The 13,596-nt window shown below is 42.0% G+C and overlaps 1 protein-coding gene across 2 annotated transcripts in view; it reads right to left on the bottom strand.

Annotated features, from left to right (window-relative positions):
* Positions 1-2,953: 2,953 nt before the first annotated feature.
* Positions 2,954-13,596, bottom strand: part of SPPL2B (signal peptide peptidase like 2B) — a 31,381-nt gene continuing 20,738 nt past the window's right edge. Inside the window, exons 10-15 of one of the 2 annotated variants that reach the window (XM_069878083.1) lie at positions 13,134-13,208; positions 12,945-13,007; positions 11,445-11,544; positions 9,812-9,889; positions 8,970-9,130; positions 2,954-7,994 (exon numbers count right to left, since the gene is read on the bottom strand). In XM_069878083.1, the coding sequence (XP_069734184.1) occupies positions 7,707-7,994; positions 8,970-9,130; positions 9,812-9,889; positions 11,445-11,544; positions 12,945-13,007; positions 13,134-13,208 (765 nt within the window). In that variant the 3' untranslated portion in view covers positions 2,954-7,706. Of the gene's footprint in view, positions 7,995-8,901; positions 9,131-9,811; positions 9,890-11,444; positions 11,545-12,944; positions 13,008-13,133; positions 13,209-13,596 lie in introns of both variants that reach the window. The other variant, XM_069878084.1, reaches the window with a different exon arrangement.

Raw genomic sequence — 13,596 nt, 5'->3', positions numbered from 1 at the left:
TCAGAGAGCTCTGGGAGTGCCCTATCAAACAGAGACACCTTTCTGCTCTCGCACAGCCTGGGCTGGGCCTATGGAAGTCTGGGACTCAAAAGGTTCTCAGAGAAGACAAATGACAACGTGTGACTTGGAGACAAACAAGCAGTAGATGTCCACACCAGCACACACAGACCGTTGCCATCAGCTGGCAATTCGAGTGCATCCAGCTGTCTCCTCACCCAGGTGTTTAAGGGACGGGTGGACAAGGTGCTGAGGGACATGGTTTAGTGATTGATAGGAATGGTTGGACTCGATGATCTGGTGGGTCTCTTCCAACCTGGTGATTCTATGATTCTATGACATCTGTGACTCTATTTTTTTGAACTCTTCACTGACAGCTATGAAAAAAACCAGATTCTGACTCAAACCAGACTGCGTGCACTGCAGGTCTTCTTGTCCAACCAAACCTGAACCACTGTATTGGGGTTTTTGTTCAATGTGAACTGGAACAACTTTGGTCGGAGCAGAACAAAAAATACCTACTGGCTTCTTCTGTGGACAACACCTGTCAAGGATTGTGCTCCTCCCAGACATCACCAGCTCCCCACCACCCGAGCCATTTAAAGACTGGATCTACAATGGGGAAATGGCAGGTTTGCAGCATTTCCCTCACAGAACCATAGAATCATAGAATTACCAGGTTGGAAAAGACCCACCGGATCATCGAGTCCAACCATTCCCATCAATCACTAAACCATGTCCCTCAGCACCTCATCCACCTGTCCCTTAAACCCCTCCAGGGAAGGTGACTCAACCCCCTCCCTGGGCAGCCTCTGCCAGTGCCCAATGACCCTTTCTGTGAAAAAATTTTTCCTAATGTCCAGCCTAAACCTCCCCTGGCGGAGCTTGAGGCCATTCCCTCTTGTCCTGTCCCCTGTCCCTTGGGAGAAGAGCCCAGCTCCCTCCTCTCCACAACCTCCTTTCAGGTAGTTGTAGAGAGCAATGAGCTCTCACTTCAGCTACACCTTTAATATGAAAAGAGATCTTTCTATCCTTTACAAACTGCCAGCTAAGGAATAGGTTAGTGCATTGGAAACATCAGCCATGGTGACATGGTAACGCCTGCACCATGGATCCGGTGTAGGATCCCACCTTGAGGTCTGCTGGGAGCACCACTGAGCTTACAGCACAGCCCAGGCAGGATAATGTTATTCCTGAAAAGCATCATGCTCTTGGAAGTGGAAAAAAAACTTTCAGCAGTCTTGACTACTAGGTGTTGTTTATCTGCTACTGCAGGGCACCCCACCAGCTCCATTTCTTTGGTAAGCTTGTTTACTTTGAGACCGCATCTCTGAATATTTCTATCTACTGAACATTTACATTAAGCACCCTGAGAAAGTTCACAACATGCAGTGTGTGTGTCAGCAGAAAGTAGCTCTCAACCAAAAATTTCCAGCCTACGGATCATCTCAAAGATCCCTCAGTTCACCTGGAGGAAGTTTGCCACCTGGAGCTGAACTTGCATGTTAATATGCAGGAAAATATTGTGAGAAACAGCATTGCTGCCTTCAGCTGAGGAAGGGGGCTCCAAATTCTTCCAGGAGCATGCGCACATGTAACCCTTGGCTACCAGATCAACAACAGGACCAGGAGCTTCAATATTCCCAACACCTGCAGGGAAAACAGAACTCAAACGGAGTCACTGCATCACACGAGAAGTCCTCTACTAGTTTCTAAAATGACAGATGACGCTGTGCACAATATACTAGTTCCCAACGCAAGAAAATCCAATTAAACATGTTATTTATCATCTATCACTAATCTACCGATGGCAAAAGCTCATCTTTACTCCACATAATTTGAACATCTATCTGCAAAACTGGTAGAGGAAAAGGCAAAGGTAGAACACTGAAAGAAGAACACATAATGGATAAAAGCAGAGATACAGAGGATCAGTGAAGAGAATTCTCTTGTGCCAGTGCCAAAATAATGTTCTGGTAGCACACAAAGCTGTCCTGTTCCGAAAACTTTCTGGGATGTCACAAACATTCAATGCAATTCAACAGATTAAACATGCATTATATAAAACATTTCTTATCTCAGTAGAACGAGCCCTGCATCTATCCAACGTGCTTCGACGGGGTTTCCTTCCAGAGGGTTTATCATTAAATTAGCAACACAAAAGCAACAGAGCGTCTTCGCAACACACAATCTGAATTGTCAGCCACAATGCTTGCAAACTGCGTTACAGCACTCGTAAGATATAAAGTGGCTGCTACACGATATGTTCATGCTCTGATTTATAGAAAGCCTGACCCTCAGACTCCACCTGGCAGGGATTCACTGGCCCCTCTAGCTGGTGGCACAGGATGACTCTTGTCTAGGTGGTTCAGTTCGTTTACCCTCAGAACAAGATGCACTCAGCAATAGCCGCTTTGGCACTAGCCCTGCCCATAGAGGTCTCACATGGTTCCCATGGCCAAGCACCCAAGTTGCTCGTCTTTCTACCAACAGCCCTAACATTCTCTTACAGTAATTTAAGTCTATTCATTCTATTCAAGCCTATTCATTCTAATGTCACCTCTACCATTATCTACAAACAAAATTGTTTCTTTGTTTTTCCAATTTCCAATAGCATTTCAGATTGGGTTGGAACCAGATGATCTTTAAGGTCCCTTCCAACCCAAACTATTCTATGACATGATTCTATGGCCTCAGGTCTTCTCTTTAGAGCAGTGGTTTCCCCTCTCCATCCTGCCTAGTGCTGCTGGCACAGAGCCGAAACTGAGAAGCCAAAGAGCTTGTTGGAGCAACTCTGCTTCATGTTCTGCAGCCAGCTGGGGAACCACACTCTGGATAAACACCTGAAGACTCATCATCCCTTGTTGCTGATGTTTTCTGGACTTCTGACTGTAGTTCCTGTTCTCTTGACTCTCTAATAATAGAATCATAGAATAACCAGGTTGGAAGAGACCCACCGGATCATCAAGTCCAACCATGACTCGATGTCCACATTTTCCTGATGATGCACCCCTTACACAGATCTTATTTTAGAACATCAGATATTGTATCTGTCATGGAAAAAGGCACCATCTCTGCAGGCTTTGGATCTGCTGGTAAGTCTGTGGGATGCACGTCAAGTGTAAATAGGCACCAGCCGTGCACTACTGCTTTGCCAGCTTATTTACCCATGGACGTACTACAAATAACACGTCAAATGACAAAAGCAGATACAAAATACTTGGTGCTGTTACCTGATAATCAAAGCTGCCATTAAAGAGAAATATTCCAGGGCTTTACGTCCTCAATAGCCAGCACAGTGCAAGAAACCAGAAATACATGCGCTGCTAAAGAAAACAGAGACAAGAGTAAAACTGCATGATCTTGCACTGAAATAACTGCACGTAAGCGTTTACTTCAAGACAATGCTGTTACCAGACACCCAATATAGGCTGCTGCTTTTTAATTTTTAAATTGTCTAGCCAGGAAAAGTTCCTCAAAGTGCAGGGTGAGAGATCCAGGAGACACTAAATGTCTCCGTGGACCCAAGCACGGTGTTTGGAGAGAGCTTTCAAAGCAAGAACCTACAGGAGCACATGGTTTGTGCTTAGGTAGAAAACTACCTGTAAATTCTCTGAGTGTTCTGTTCCCCAGCAGATACTAGAGAACAAAGTGAGAGCTGCAGCTCATTAATTCATTAATGAATGCAGCCACACTCATAAAGCTCAAACTCACATTATTTCACCACTGTTTACTAACGAGATTCTTTCTGGCTCCCCAGTCAGAGCTTTTCCCTTAGAAGACTAGGAACGGGCTGCCCAGGGAGGTGGTTGAGTCTCCATCCCTGGAGGTGTTCAAAAGAGGAGTAGACATCATACTTGGGGACATGGTCTGGTGGTGACTAAGCAGGGCTGGATCGATGGTTGGACTCAATGACCTTAAAGGTCTTTTCCAACTGAAACCATTCTAGGATTCTATGGATCTAAGACTACAGGCACCACCACTACAGTCATGGTATGTTCTCAGCCTGAGCAACACTGTGGATGCAAACACTGAATCCAAAACACAGGAATGTGCATTTCTAAAAAAAACACTATCAAGGCTTGCAAAGCATTCTGAACAAAAGACATTGAGGGCTACTGTAAGAGAAGAGCAGCTTCTGCAGGAAAAGCCTCACTGATTGTCTGAGACCAAGACATCACTTAAGAAGTTTACAAAATTTGGTATGGTTAATAGAAAAGGAGGACAAAAAGGAAACCAACAGTTCTCTAAATGAAGCTTCCCATTCGACACATTAATACATCTACTGGAAAACATGCCACGATGTAGATTTTCTGTCTTCTGGCATTTGTCCAGGTTTAGAGAACATCTTAACTACTTTCACAAGTAGAATCCTTACCCACTTGGATGTGCTTTTTTTTGACTGCCACTGGTAAAAACAGAACACATTTTTCGACACGTATTTTCTGTTTCTCTTCTGAATTTCATTTAAAATGCTCTTCATTTGTGACAAGAAAAAATGAAATCCCCAGAGCCAAAAGAGGGTTTGGGATGCTTCTCCTTACTTGTCACCCTTTCAGGCTGCATGGCACAGTCAAAGCTGAACATTTGCTTTGACACATTGGTATTTAGTAACTTCAGACCAAGGAAAGAATCTGATCCTCACTACTTTGATCCAAAGAGGTTTTGTTTGGTTTTTGAAATGCATCTTTTATTGGGGTGCTGGGTTTGGGGTTTTTTGGGGGTTGGTGGGGTTTTTTTTGACTAAAACAAATGCTTGCCTTGAACTGAAGTGCTCAGAAATAGAATCCTCATTGTTGAATTTTTAGTTAGCTAAAGCCTTAGAAGATGAGAGATGCAAACAAGAAACACATCAACATTACTTTTAACATTACTTGCATTACTTTGTGCATTTTTAACTCAAGTTTGGTAGGGGACGTATGTCTGCAATCATCAAATAAAATCAGTCAGCCACACTGAACAGATCTTCCCGTCTTCCTGTACATGAAGCTATATTAAGCTGGTCAGGGAGGTTTCTGAAAGACAAAACAGCACAGCCTTGGGTTTTGATATAGGTGATTGAACTGCCCAGGATTAGGGTCCAAACAGTCGCAGCCAAACTGGTGCACCAGGGTCTGTACAGTACTGGAAGAGTCAAAGTCTGTAACTCAGAGCAGTTCACACACTCTGACTAGAGGTATTGCATCGAGCAGCTATTGTTTGTTTTCCACATGGATCTTCGTAGTTTGGAAAAAAAAAACCCACCCTGAACCAAGCTTAAAAATAGATGAAAAATCCCAGAAACATAAGGTGAAGCAAGTGCTCCAAGCAGACCTACCTAGAATGCAGTGAACAAAGCAACTGGTTAATGCCTACAGGTTAATCGTTACGAATTCTTCCATTTTAATTAAGTAACAATCTGAGAAATAAACCTGTCCTAACCCACAGCATAAGAGAACAAATGTTAAAATATACTTTCAGATGGATGATAAAACTTAACGTTTCATCATCAGAAAGCTACTGACTTTTAAATGTATAAAAAGCTACTCCAAATAACATTGACTAAAAGACAATCAAGGCAAAAAAACATAGCACTCCGAGTCAGCCTCCAAATTAGTTTTCTTGCTATTTGTCAAGTTAATTATTTAAACACAAGATTGTTTTCTTAATTTAATATACACACTTATACAATGGCTTAAATTAAGGCATAATCCAGCTGGCCGAAGTTTTCAGTAAAATGTCTTTGCTGCTTTTTATTTGTAATAATTGGTTCAGATTAGTGCTGGCAAAGAAACCCAGTCCATTAAAGAGGAGATTGAGACACGAATCTCTTCAGTACCACTGTCTTCCATTAGGGTGATTTGTAAATTAAATGTAGTGCAAGCCTTTGGCCTCAGGAAGCCTTTCAAGAAACTCAGCATTAAATCAACTGATCAGACAGCACTCGAGGCTTCCAGCAGAAGCTGATAAAACTCTGAAGCCATAGGGGGGTTTTAAAGACAGCCTTTCATATTTTAGAGCAGGAATACTATCCACCCAGTGTGAAATGGAAAAAAACAGACACCATCATCCAGAAAGTACAAGGCAAACTTTTGGAAGACATAGCCAAAAAGCCAATGGCTGAAATTTAACAGACATTAAAGAGAGCCCTTCGGAATCCAGCTCGACAGGCCAACTGGAGACTTCAACTAAAGCACTGCTGCTGAGTGTGTCACTGTAATGATTCTTTTGTAGTGACACGTTGGGCTCTCATATACTCTGAGGAGTAGTTCTTCCATGCAACTGGAATTCTAGGACCCTAGAATACTTCCATGTTCTATTTCAGTTTTGATGTGAAGTGTTTGAGGCTTTCTAGGACTGCAATGTAAGTGAAGAACAGACATCTTTGATAAAGCCAAATGTTCAGATGAAATAAATATGCAAATCACATCACCCTTCTGTGATCCCTACACTTGATGCATAAAAGACTCAACCATGTTATACAGGAAAACACATAATTTCAAGAATATAAAGTAAGACCAGCGGCACCCCAAAAAGTTGTAAATTCACAAACGTGGTCCTTCACAACGTCACGTAGCAAGAGGTGCGAGCTAACAGGCTAGATCACAGCCTCATTCCAGAACCTGACAGACTTTGGCTGCTCTTGGGACAAAGACAAACCGATGACTGAGACAGTTGATTACTTACTGAGGAGCAAGTAGCTTTAACTCACAACTGACTATAGCATCGTATGTGCTCCCTTGGGGATGAAAACATCAGATGATTTTCTTCGGAATCTGAAATCACAATCCTATTCCTTAAACAAATAACAAGAAGCTCAAAACTCTCAACAGATGAACATTTACTGCTTTACTGTTACATTCTCCCTACAAAAATGCTGTCTATTAAGCTTAGTATAGAGCTACTGCCTATTTTCTTACCTATTTGGCTTGTATTTTACTTCTAAAAAATTAAACATTCTTAATACACTTTTGCTTCCAGTGTTCTGTGACAAACACTGTTTATTATCAGAGACAGTCCCTAGAGTTCACACAAGTGCTTAGAAAGCTTCCTGTAGCTCCATTCATCCTACCTTTTAAACTAGACTAGTAGCCAACCCAGGTACCTGGAAATAAAAAAAAAAAAAAAAAGACAAAAAGGTTAAGAGATGCATTTAATGCACCACGGTAGTAGAAATCCTTTCAGAGGCTGGTGATGTAACCATTCTCTGCATTTCCTGAATGTCAGTTTATACTAAAGCATTCCCTTATATTGATGGCTTTGACAAGAAGGGAAAAGGAAAGTAAAAAGCAACATTAGGGAAAGTGCTAAAAACTCTATCATGGTTCTCTCAATGAAGCATTGCAGCAGACTTGTTCAATGCTTTCCTCCATTTAACCTACACTAGGCTAAAGCAGCAGAACAGCCACACGAGCACCGAGTGCTGTGCAAATAAAGGTTCTTAATACTACCCCGGTATGATGAAAATGGAAAGGTCAAAGGCATTCACTAATAAAATGATCATTGAAATCCATACATCAGAACCCTTGTAAAGCACCATATTTCAGAAAGGTGTTTGAAGTGTATAGCTGTACCGAAGCCAGAGGCAGAACATTCGTTGTTGGATTTGATGATCAGACTCGCAGCGAGGTTCCTCGATGAACGCAAACACTACTAAACCAGTCCTAAATACATACTGGTTTCATATGGATATGTTTGTGAAGGAAAAAAAGGAGTTCTTATCACATGGTTCATTCCAGCTGTTTTTGCTCTGCATTTAGACATTTACTTTCAACGTCGTCTTTATCCTGACCAGCTGGTTCCTCACTCAGTGCAACAGGAGTTTCTGACTGGTCTGTCTTTGTGTCGGTATCAGCCAGCTCCTCTGCAGCCGAGGTGGGGCTGTGCAGCTCCTTCACGTGGAGGGTCGGATTGGTCATTTGCTCCGCGTCTTGCTGAGAGGCTGGTACACTGCTGTCTTTGGGAAGCTCAGGGCAGTTGAGAGGAGCTATCACCAAGGGAGGCTGAGGTAGGTCTTTCTGGAAACGGGAGATCACAGTCAGGACAATGGAAAGCAAGAATTACTGCGTCCACTTATCAGGAGTGATGGTCACACAAGATGAAGACAATAGGTCCATCATCTATGTTTATCATTCTCCAATAGCAGACACATGCATACAGTTATCACATCTTTGTGTTCTACTGCACAAAGGGATTTTCCTTCCAGAAATGTGTTCAGTCGCTTTCTGCCTGGTCACTCCTCACTGATTTCGGATGGGAACAGGCAGACTGCACTTTGGCATGCGGCCATTCTCTGGCTGTGCCCACCTTTCCCATCGGCATACAACAACTGGCACCTTTTCCCACCATGTTTCAGCTGGCCTCAAATACTTTTCCAACAATTAAATTCAGTTCTCCAAAGGAAAGTTGTGAAAAATATCGTAAATAGTTGAACAGCAAAATAAATCGCACTGGAAGGAAACTCTAGCTTGACAGATTTGCCCTTTGGGTAATTATTCAAAATCTATAAACATGCATCACAATAGAATTATTCCTTTTGGAATCAAATTGATTTAACTTACAACACAGTGACAAGGTGATAATTGACTACACTAAACTAGATTCCTGTGTTCATAAACAGTAAAAAAAAAAATCAAAAGAAAAACTGTAAGGGTATGGTTTATATAATATTAAAACCATTATGTTCTATATAACATCTTAAAACATTATTAATAACAATAACAATTTAAACAGAGATCAAAACATGAAAATTATGGCAGAATCAAGAAGGACAGACAAGGTCTACTTTACTTTTCACTATGCGGCTTAAGTGGCCATAAATATTAAAAAAAACAACTTACTGAGGCAAAAAAGGATATAAAAAAGCAAACAATGGAAACAAAAACCTTTGGAATTGTTTTATAATACTGCAATATTTTACTCAACTTTAACTTTAGTTAGGTTTTTATAATATTAGTATTTCTTGAAGACACTCATATCAAACTGGTATTCACCGCAAAGCCGCTGCCCGTCCAGAACATTGTAAGCTCCTTTCTCCAAAGAGCCACGGCAAAGCTGGTGAGAAGAGTACAGGGCACCAAGTAGAGGAGAGCAGGCTGGCCCATCTGCATCAGTGCCAAGGCAACGAAGGTCACAAGGAGGCCTATGCCATATGCTGGAAGGAAACAGAGCCAGCAAAACCAGTTATTCAGATACAGCTGTGGTCAAGAACAACTAAATAATCAGCTAAACAAGCATTCAAACAGGAGGTTTTTTCAAGTGAAATGTCAAACAACATCTCCAGTCCAGAGGAGGCCATGGGGATGACCCAAGGGCTGGTGCATCTCCCATACAATGACAGACTAAGAGAGATAGGGTTGTTCAGCCTGGAGAAGATAAGGCTCTGCGAAGACCTTAGAGTGACCTTCCAGTACTGAAAGGGGCTTCAGGAAAGCTGGGAAGGGGCTCTCGATCAGGGAGGGCAGAGACAGGATGATGGGGCATGGATTTCAGCCGAAAGAGGGGAGATTGAGATAAGATCTTGGAAGAAATGTTTTGCTGTGAGGGTGGGGAGGCCCTGGCCCAGGTTGCCCAGGGAAGCCGTGGCTGTCCCACCCCGGAGGGGTTCAAGACCAGGTTGGATGGGGCTTGGAGCAACCTGATCCAGTGGGAAGTGTCCCTGCCCATGGCAGGGTGGCTGAACTAGCCTCAAAGTACTTTGCTAAAATATTTCTGTTTAATAATAAAAGGAGGAGAAGAATAAACCAAACAAACAATGCAGTAGGAGATGGATGGTATGCTTTTAACAGGACCAGCTCCTGTGGGTATTGTGTTTGGGTGTTGCTGTTATACGTACCTATTGTGCAGGCTACAAAATAGACTCGGGACGACTGCACCTGAATATCAAACCTATGGCAATAGGCTACCAGTAAGCCTAGGAAAGGAAAGGACAATTACAACCTGCTTCCAAGCCATTCACAAACTGGGATACACAAACCCATCAAATTATCTAGGGACTTTTAAGATATACTTTTTTCCAACAGTTAATTGAGCACCCTGGTGTTTCAGTACCAGACAGCCTCACTCTGGAGGCTGCACAGCTAACAAAACCGATGATAATATGAGCCCCGCACAACAGGAACACTCTCATAATAAAATTTACATCTACAAATATGCAGATCCTAGATACAAAACATCAAGCCACCCCTAATACAGAGTTCACAACAAGAATAAGGGCAAGTATCAGAAATGGCATATCAGAAACGGCATGACCAGCAGGTCCAGGGAGGTTCTTCTCCCTCTGTACTCGGCACTGGTAAGATTGCTCCTTGAATCCTGTGTTCGGTTCTGGGCCCCTCACCACAAGAAGGATGTTGAGGCTCTGGAGCGAGTCCAGAGAAGAGCAACGAAGCTGGTGAAGGGGCTGGAGAACAGGCCTTATGAGGAACGGCTGAGAGAGCTGGAGGTGTTTAGCCTGGAGAAGAGGAGGCTGAGGGGAGACCTCATTGCTCTCTATGCAATTTGCTATGCTCTATTGCTCTCTATTCTCAACCTGAAAGGAGGCTGTAGAGAGGAGGGAGCTGGCCTCTTCTCCCAAGTGTCAGGGGACAGGACGAGAGGGAATGGCCTCAAGCTCTGCCAGGGGAGATTTAGGCTGGACATTAGGAAAAAATTTTTCACAGAAAGGGTGATTGGGCACTGGCAGAGGCTGCCCAGGGAGGGGGTTGAGTCACCTTCCCTGGAGGGGTTTAAGGGATGGGTGGATGAGGTGCTAAGGGGCATGGTTTAGTGTTTGATAGGAATGGTTGGACTCGATGATCTAGTGGGTCTCTTCCAACCTGGTTATTCTATGATTCTATGAAGTTCACCTCTTCCAGCTCCTAGTAAAACCAGGAAACGCTGATGGTTAATGCTTGTGCCTATTATAGGTAGGAGGGAGGAGGGAACACAGTCTGGGATGACACAGTTCCCAAAATACAAGAAAATAAACAAAGGATTTATCAGAAGGAATCTGAAAGCCAGAAGATGCACACTTGCTTCCACCTGCGGTGGTGCCAGGTGGCTCCATCTGGAGCCAAATTTGAGAGCAGGCCTGGTAAAACACTGCTGTGTGACTGACAGTTATGAAGTTATCAGCAGTCAGGTATGTCTCTACTCAAATTGTGTACAAACGGACAAATAATTTTCTCTATCACCACAGCATTAAAGATGTTTTATCCTATAAATTTAGTTGCTAAATCAGCTCTTGAGAATTCTCTACATTTTTTGACATCGCTGCATGTAAAACCAAACCATAAGATTAATATGCATTTAATTTCTTATGGAAAAGTGAACAGTGCAGAAAAAAAAAAGAGCATAAAAGATACATTTATAAATTTATCAGGTTTATAGAAGTCAAATCAAATTTCTGACTTGAAGCATTAGTACAAGAGGAATAAACTAATATGATTGCAACAAGTAGAAGTCTTAACATGCTAAAGAAGAAATACCTGGAACTAAAATGTCTCCAAATCCTAGGAGAGAAAAAGGCCGGTCACACAGAGCTAACGGTGAGGAGTTCAGTCGTGGAACCTTCAGGACCATCGGGAGCTTGGAATGAGAGACACATCCCTCATGAAAAGCTGTTTTCTCTACACACTGACACCACCTCCCAGAATTTGTTCCTGTTGTACTGAAACCACACTCTCCAAATAGCGCAAATGTCTCTTTTTCCTTTTTCCACTATAGATCCTTATGTTTAAGACCTTTTATTGATATTACTGACAATCAACGCATGCAAAATAGGAGTGATGAAACACTGTAAAAACAAACGGCCAAGACAACTCCATAGGACAGATGTCTCAAAACACTATTAATTTCAAAGTTCTCACACTCTTTAGGGAATCAACTCTGCTTTAACTGCAGAAACGTAAAAAGTTTAGGTTATCTGCCAGGTGCATAAGAAATAACCTTTTATATTTCATGTAAGTTGCAACAAAGAGCAAGGACTTGAAAAATTTTAAACATTAATAACTTCCCCCCCGAGGTGTTACTATGTTTTATATAGGCACACTATGACAAGGTGCATTGCAAACATATTCTCCTTTAATAGAGTTCATTAAAGAAACTTTATTGTCTCTTTATTGTTTTCTTATGTTAGTGCCAGAATGATTTTATCATTATGGTTTTATACCATTCATTCTGTGCATAACACTGAAACTAAAGGGGTGCTAGAGGGGTACAAAAGACAAGAATGTAAGAAGTTAAAGGAATTGGTATGGATTGCATGGATTGATCCACTGAGTTCAGCCTGCATGCAAGTATTTTCTGTACTATTTTCCCATGCAACAGTATTACTGTCATTGCTAAAAAGAGACCAAACATCCTTAAGCCAGCAAATCCAGATTTCCTACAGATTCAAGTCTTATTTGTTTATCTTTCCACCTTCTCCTGTACTTCCCTGCCTGGGTCAGCTACATCATGTTGTGCAGCTCTGTGCATACATCTGGCTGCAGTCAAACGGTACAGAACCACTCCATACCTATTTCTCTTTCCTTTCTGTCTCCAATTCATCTTTCTCTCCTTTGCCTGTAGCCTCCGCTTTCCATAAAGCAATTACCAAAACAGAGAAGGAGAAAGAAGGGGAAGAGATAGACCGGTGATAAAAGTTTTATCCCTTTAGGAAAAAATGGATATGCTTCATTAGCAATAATTTCTATTTACAATTGATGTTCCATGTTTTTGTGAAGCTGAGCTAACATTCCTTAGACTGAAACCCTTTTAAAGTAACATAAAAAGATAAAGGAAGACCAAAGCTGTTGTGCTGAACCACTGAAAGTTGGCTTTGCCCCCTGTGTTTGGTGCAGATTTACAGAGAGCTTAGGAGTGCTTGTTTCCACATTAAACTCTTTTCAGGCTGGCAACTCCATTTCAGCTTTGTGGTGTTTGAATTTTAGAGAAGTTGAAAGAGTAACAGTTGGAAATTATTGCTGTATTTTCAGACTCCATACCTTTTCATGAGTGGCAGAATCAGACGGGCCTGCAGCCACCTCCACCATTATACTCTCTCCAGTCTAAAGAAAAAAAGGCAAAAATGCAAATCAGCACTTGACTCAGTGGGTCTGGGATGGTTTAGGAACACAGAGAAACAGGTCATTGCACTTTGAGAACAGCAGGCACCAGGGAAGTACCTTACTTACCTTTGTTAGAAAAGGTGTGATAAATACAAAGAATACATCATAGACAAAAAGAACCAGGAGGAGCAAGGTACAGCCCTGAGGGAACAAAGAAGATACTTGGTGTTTATATCCTATGCATTAGTAAATAACAAAGAATTAATAATGAACACCTTAGGACTATTCAAAAGACAACGAGGACCCATATCTTTTTCTTAATTCCTAAATAGTTTAAATGGACGAATTGGGACTCGCGTGCACCATAGAAAAGAAGTAAATCTTTATCACAAAATCATGTGTTAGTCCCTAAAATTCTTACTCATGTAAAATGTGGAAATGGTGCCGCTTCTATTAGGAGACATTAAGAAGTTCTGCTAAGCACAGCTTGAAACAGTACCCGCAGTACTTCGGCCAGTCTGTACAGGGAAACAAATATATAGGTGAAGATTAATTAAAACAGAGGTTGAAGAGCTGCCTAAGGGGCAAC

Source organism: Phaenicophaeus curvirostris, chromosome 28 (genome assembly GCF_032191515.1).
Source record: "Phaenicophaeus curvirostris isolate KB17595 chromosome 28, BPBGC_Pcur_1.0, whole genome shotgun sequence".
Taxonomy (NCBI): domain Eukaryota; kingdom Metazoa; phylum Chordata; class Aves; order Cuculiformes; family Cuculidae; genus Phaenicophaeus; species Phaenicophaeus curvirostris.
This window is presented reverse-complemented; position numbering and strand designations above follow the sequence as displayed.